At 47.8% G+C, this 6,000-nt stretch overlaps 1 protein-coding gene across 1 annotated transcript in view; it reads right to left on the reverse strand.

Annotated features, from left to right (window-relative positions):
• The window catches only part of LOC121859507 (fibronectin type-III domain-containing protein 3a-like), a 45,988-nt gene extending 42,380 nt beyond the window's left edge, over positions 1–3,608 (reverse strand). The window contains exon 1 of the mRNA XM_042356364.1: positions 3,444–3,608. Within this exon, the coding sequence (XP_042212298.1) occupies positions 3,444–3,590 (147 nt within the window). The 5' untranslated portion in view covers positions 3,591–3,608. The remainder of the gene's footprint in view (positions 1–3,443) is intronic.
• Positions 3,609–6,000: the final 2,392 nt, after the last annotated feature.

Raw genomic sequence — 6,000 nt, forward strand, 5'->3', positions numbered from 1 at the left:
TATAGGTTGGAGATGGGTCACTATACCTTCACGCCCGTCCGCTGTAACAGCTAACGACGCGTCTTACCTTCCAGTAAAATACCTGATACAACATTAATTTGCATACATATTAAAGCACAAGTTATTGTAGTATAGTAAACGAGCACTGTTCTTCCACACATCCCCCCACCACCTCCCTCATTCCCTCTCCCCTCCTTCCTTCCCAGTTATCGAGACCCTGCCAATAACACTCTTCTCCCTCTACATATGTGTATCTCAACCTCACACACTCCATCTATATATCACCTCATGGTCATGTCTAATGTTAAAATGAAACTACTGGCTGTGTTAGAGTGTGTGTGTGTGGAGGCTGTCATGATCACATCCCCACCAGCAAGTTAAAACAAGATAATGAGGAAGGAAGAGTCCTTGGCAGAAGCAACCTCGTCAGGGCTGTCACATCACCTGTCTGAGGATAGTTAACTACCCCAGCAGACGAGCCAGGGAGACCTACTACCATGTAATCTGTAGCCTCAAGTCCTGGATGGATAGACTCTCTCGCAGCTCTTCTGACGTCTCTTCTGACCCACATTACCTTCTTCAGCCAAGCTCTCTATCATCCAACGCTGGTAATAATTATTTTTATCTTCTTTCACCTCATTCACTAAGTCTGATCACACCTCAGCACACCCCACAGACCCCTGACGCGCCCTTCAGCACACCCCCACACGCCTCAGCACACACACCCAGCACACACCTCTTCACAAGCTCTCAGCACACACTCCCCACATCGCCCTCAGCACACCCCCACACACCCTCAGCACACTCCCACACACCCCTGACGCGCCCTCAGCACACCCCTACACGCCCTCAGCACACACCCACACACCTTCACAAGCCCTCAGCACACACCCACACACCTTCACACGCCCTCGGCACACCCACACCCCCCCCTCAGCACACACCCACACACTCTCAGCGCACGTCCACACACACTAAAACATAAAATAAACTGAAGCATACGACTGGCCAGATAATATCATACATTTAACAAGAACTGAGTATAAGTGTTTGGAATATATGTATAAGCGATCAACCGAGTCCCGCGCGTCTCACAAACTAACGAGGATAAATACTTCTTTCATCCTCTGATATAAATAGGAATATTTTATTTTTATGAATTTGGTGTTAAAAATAATTATTTACTTTTAACATTTTTATGAATGATATTAAAATTAAATGTACGTCGGTGCTGTACTTTCCCTCGTCTTATTGGTCAGAGAATCAACCAATCACACGCCGTCGTTCTGTTATGCCTGGATACACCATTCAGTTGCACCAGGCCCCCCATACTGCCAGGATAGATTCAGTTGCACAGGCCCCCCCATACTGCCCAGGATACACCATTCAGTTGCACCAGGCTCCCCATACTGCCAGGACACACATTCAGTTGCACCAGGCTCACAATACTACCAGAATGACTCACATTCAGTTGCACCAGGCCCCCCATACTGCCTGGATACACCATTCAGTTGCACCAGGCCCCCCATACTGCCAGGATACACCATTCAGTTGCACTAGGCCACTCATACTGCCAGGATACACCATTCAATTGCACCAGGCTCCCCATACTGCCAGAACACACATTCAGTTGCACCAGGCCCCCCCATACTGCCAGGATACACCATTCAGTTGCACCAGGCTCACAATACTACCAGAACACTCACATTCAGTTGCACCAGGCTCCCCACACAGAACAACACCGAGCCTCACCTACTCATCAACCAGTCCTTGGATTCATAAAGATTGGTAACATAATTCTTCCTGATACAGATGAAAGATTGTCTCCAGTTACGGTAATCTGAGCTTAATTTCGTTGCCATTTTGATCAGCATGTTTTTGTCCTATGTTAAGAGAGATAATCAGATACGTTTCCACCTCTCCACTCTAGGAAATAAATACCAGAGGGCAGAACACCACCAAGGGCCCGGATACAGCCTCACCTGTGTCCCAGAACAGGTTGTGTGTGTGTGTGTGTCCAAATTATCGTGGGGAAGTTTTTACGATATCTAACCTGTACCCGACGATCCTGTCCTTAGGTTTCTCAATATATATTTTTTTGTGTTTTGTTATTTTAATTCTTTTTCGTTTGTTACTTTGTTTTTATATTTGTTTCTTTATTTGTCGTTGTATTACTTATATCGACACAAGAGACGACAGTTCGATAAAACAGCGCTCCTACACACCGCTCCCCTCCCCTCAGTGACCTTCCCTATCTATCTCACGACCAAATTAAGAGTGTACCTGCTGTTTACCTGGCGTCTCCCCTAGGGCCTCTGTGTTGGCACGTAGCACTAGGGTCCACATTCCGAGACCTGAAGGTACAGAGGACTTACCTGAAGGCGAGAAGAGGAGGAACTGTTTAAAAAAAGGTTCTATCACGCAGGGACACAGTGTTTAAGACCTGACATACGACCTCGCGTGACCAGTTCCTCAGACGTGACTGAGGAAGGTCGACCTGGTGTGGGCGAGGGGATGCTGAAGTATGACTGAGAAAGACTTTACATTTACGTTCACAGCACAACGACGTTTACATAACAAAGAAGTGTGCAACTAACGGGCGAGTACTCATGTATGGGCGAGTACTTATGTATGGGCGAGTACTCATGTATGGGCGAGTACTCATGTATGGGCGAGTACTCGTGTATGGGCGAGTACAGTACTCGTATAGGAACATAGGTAAGCATTAAGATAAGGTGTAGGGTAAAGGCGCCTCCCATGTACGGACACCTGAGAGAGGATGTCACGTACACAACGGTTCACACGTACAGGGAGGAAGTTATCGTGCACATAAACATTACCACATACACAGAGCCATCTATGTGTATGTAGGCTATCACGTACATAGAGAAATTCACGTACAGAGAACATTTCACGTACAGGTGGGATTATTAAACTAAGAGGTACTTGGGGTGAACAAGGTGGAGGTGAACTACGGTGGGGGGTTGAACAAAGGGAGTGGGGGTGAACAGAGGTGCTGGAGGTGAACTAAGAGGTACTGCTGGGAGGTGAACTAAGGTACTGGGGGTGAGCTGGGGGTACTGGGGTAACTAAGAGTGCTGGGAGAATTGAACTAAAGAGGTACTGGAGACTAAATTACTGGGAGGTGAATTCAGGGTACTGGGAGGTGAACTAAGAATTGCTAGGAGGTGAACCAAGAGGTGCTGGGGGTGAACCAAGTACTGGGGTGAACCAGAGGTACTGGGAGGTGAACCAAAGTTGCTGGGGTGAACCAAAAATTACTGGGGGTGAACCAAGAATTACTGAGGTGAACCAGAGGTACTGGGAAATTGAACTAAGAGTACTGTGGGGGATGAAGAGTAGAGGTACTTGGGGTGTGAACTAAGAATTGCTGGGGTGAACTAAGAGGTACTGGGGGGTGAACAAGAGAGATGGGTACTCACATATGGGCACATGGGCAAGGGCACTGGCTGGGCAGAGAGAATGACGTGCCTAAGGGTGCCAGTCTCGTCCACAATCTGCTGCACCACGTGACCGGGAGGCACCTGTACCGGGAGAGGTATGGGGGGCGAGGAGTTGTTTGACACCATCCGCACACTTGCTGGACCTGTGTGATGAGGGGGTGAACTAAGAGGTACTGGGGGGTGAACAAGAGAGATGGGTACTCACATATGGGCACATGGGCAAGGGCACTGGCTGGGCAGAGAGAATGACGTGCCTAAGGGTGCCAGTCTCGTCCACAATCTGCTGCACCACGTGACCGGGAGGCACCTGTACCGGGAGAGGTATGGGGGGCGAGGAGTTGTTTGACACCATCCGCACACTTGCTGGACCTGTGTGATGAGGACACCTGTTAATACCACCACACCTCTACCACAACACCTGTAACACCACCACAATACCTGACAACACCTGCACCACCACACCTGATAACACCTGTATCACCACAACACTTGTAACACCACCACAATACCTGACAACACCTGCACCACCACACCTGATAACACCTGTATCACCACAACACTTGTAACTACCTGTAACACCACACCTGACAACACCTGCACCAACCACACCTGCATGATACACCTGTACCCACCACAACACCTGTACCTCCACAACACCTGTAACACCACACTTGACAACACCTGCACCACCACACCTGATAACACCTGTACCACCATAACACCTGTAACACCACACCTGACAATACCCTGCACCACCACATCGTATAACACCTGTACTACAAAACACCTGTTATAACCCTAACACAACAACACCACAAAAAACACCACCACAACACACCCTAACACCACCACAACACACCCTAACACCACCACAACACACCCTAACACCACCACAACACACCCTAACACCACCACAACACACCCTAACACCACCACAACACACCCTAACACCACCACACACTAGGAACAGACCCAATTTTCACAAGGAAGCACACAGCAAAATATCTTACTAGCTCCTCCGTCAACACAAAGAGCTTCAGGAGTGACCGCCAGGGAGATGAACCACAAACACCTTCAGGGCCTCCTACAATACACTCCTGAAGGCGGGGGGGGGACACAGTAGGAGGAACGAGACTAAGGGCTGACCATTACTGAAGGTATTGTTGAAGTACTTATACCGTGTGAGTAACATTTTGGTGGTGATGTTGGTTCGTGGTCACAAACACTTATTGTAGAGTTGCATCAAATATTGTAGAGAGTTGCATAAAAACTGTAAAAGTCGCATTAAAAACTACACAAAATTGCATCAAAAACACTTGCAGTAGAAAGTTGCATCACATCAAGAGGACACACCATAAGCACAGTCGCTTAAGTGAAACACACAGGTGGACAATGAGTGAGTGTGTGTGTGTGTGTGTGTGTGCAGGAGGCGACGTGGTTCACTACTCGGCAACACACTACTCCCGTCAGCACAGCTGCAACACACTACTCCCGTCAGCACAGCTGCAACACACTACTCCCGTCAACACAGCCGCAACACAACAGGTTCCTAGATGGTGTATATATTAAACTCTATTGTACGCTGTAAACTAGTGTGTGGAACTTGTGTGTACGTACGCTGACCATGTGTGTGTGTGTGTGTGTGTGTGTGTGTGTGTGTTAGGTGTTAATGTGTGTTGAAGAGAAGAGAGTGAAGAGGTTAGGTTAGATATTAGTAAACAAAACAAGGTATATACAGGTAATTACAGGTGATTCACAGGTGGATGATAAGAAAAACAGTAGACAACCAATAAAATAATGAGATGGAAGAAAAATTGAAATTGTAAGGACAGACAAAACGAAGCAGGAGATATGATTGAATAAAAAAACGTGATAACTTTTACTGAATGAATGAATGAATGAATGAATGAAGGGGGGAAATCACCACCCTTACCATGAAAAAAAACTCAATAAAATAACAATAATAAAAACATGTCTTCATATCAATAACACTCGAGATATAATATACAGAGTCATAAAACTATGACGTCTTCTTCACCCGGGAGAGACGAGCAGGGGGAGAGACGAGCAGGGGAGAGACGAGCAGGGGAGAGACGAGCAGGGAGAGATGAGCAGGGGGAGAGACGAGCAGGGGAGAGACGAGCAGGGGAGACGAGCAGAGCGAGCAGGGGAGAGACGAGCAGGGGAGAGACGAGCAGGGAGAGACGAGAGGGGAGAGACGAGCAGGGAGGCTTCGAGGCAGGATGACACCTGACACTCACTCAACAGCTGAACTACAGACCACCCCTAAAGTTATCAAGGAATATACCACACACACACACACACACACACACACACACACACACACACACACACACACACACACACACTCTTATTTAGGAGAAATTATCATTGTACGCTCCTTTTTGAAGATTCTCACCTAACCTAGAGAATAATAATAAAGCCTCGAGGTGACAGTGGTAGAGGGGGTGAGGATGGGGGGGGTTGACAGAATCGCTAACACATTCCAGTAGCCATTTGGAAGAAGGGGAGGGGG

This window comes from Homarus americanus, unplaced genomic scaffold (genome assembly GCF_018991925.1).
Source record: "Homarus americanus isolate GMGI-L3 unplaced genomic scaffold, GMGI_Hamer_2.0 scaffold7626, whole genome shotgun sequence".
In the NCBI taxonomy this organism is placed as follows: domain Eukaryota; kingdom Metazoa; phylum Arthropoda; class Malacostraca; order Decapoda; family Nephropidae; genus Homarus; species Homarus americanus.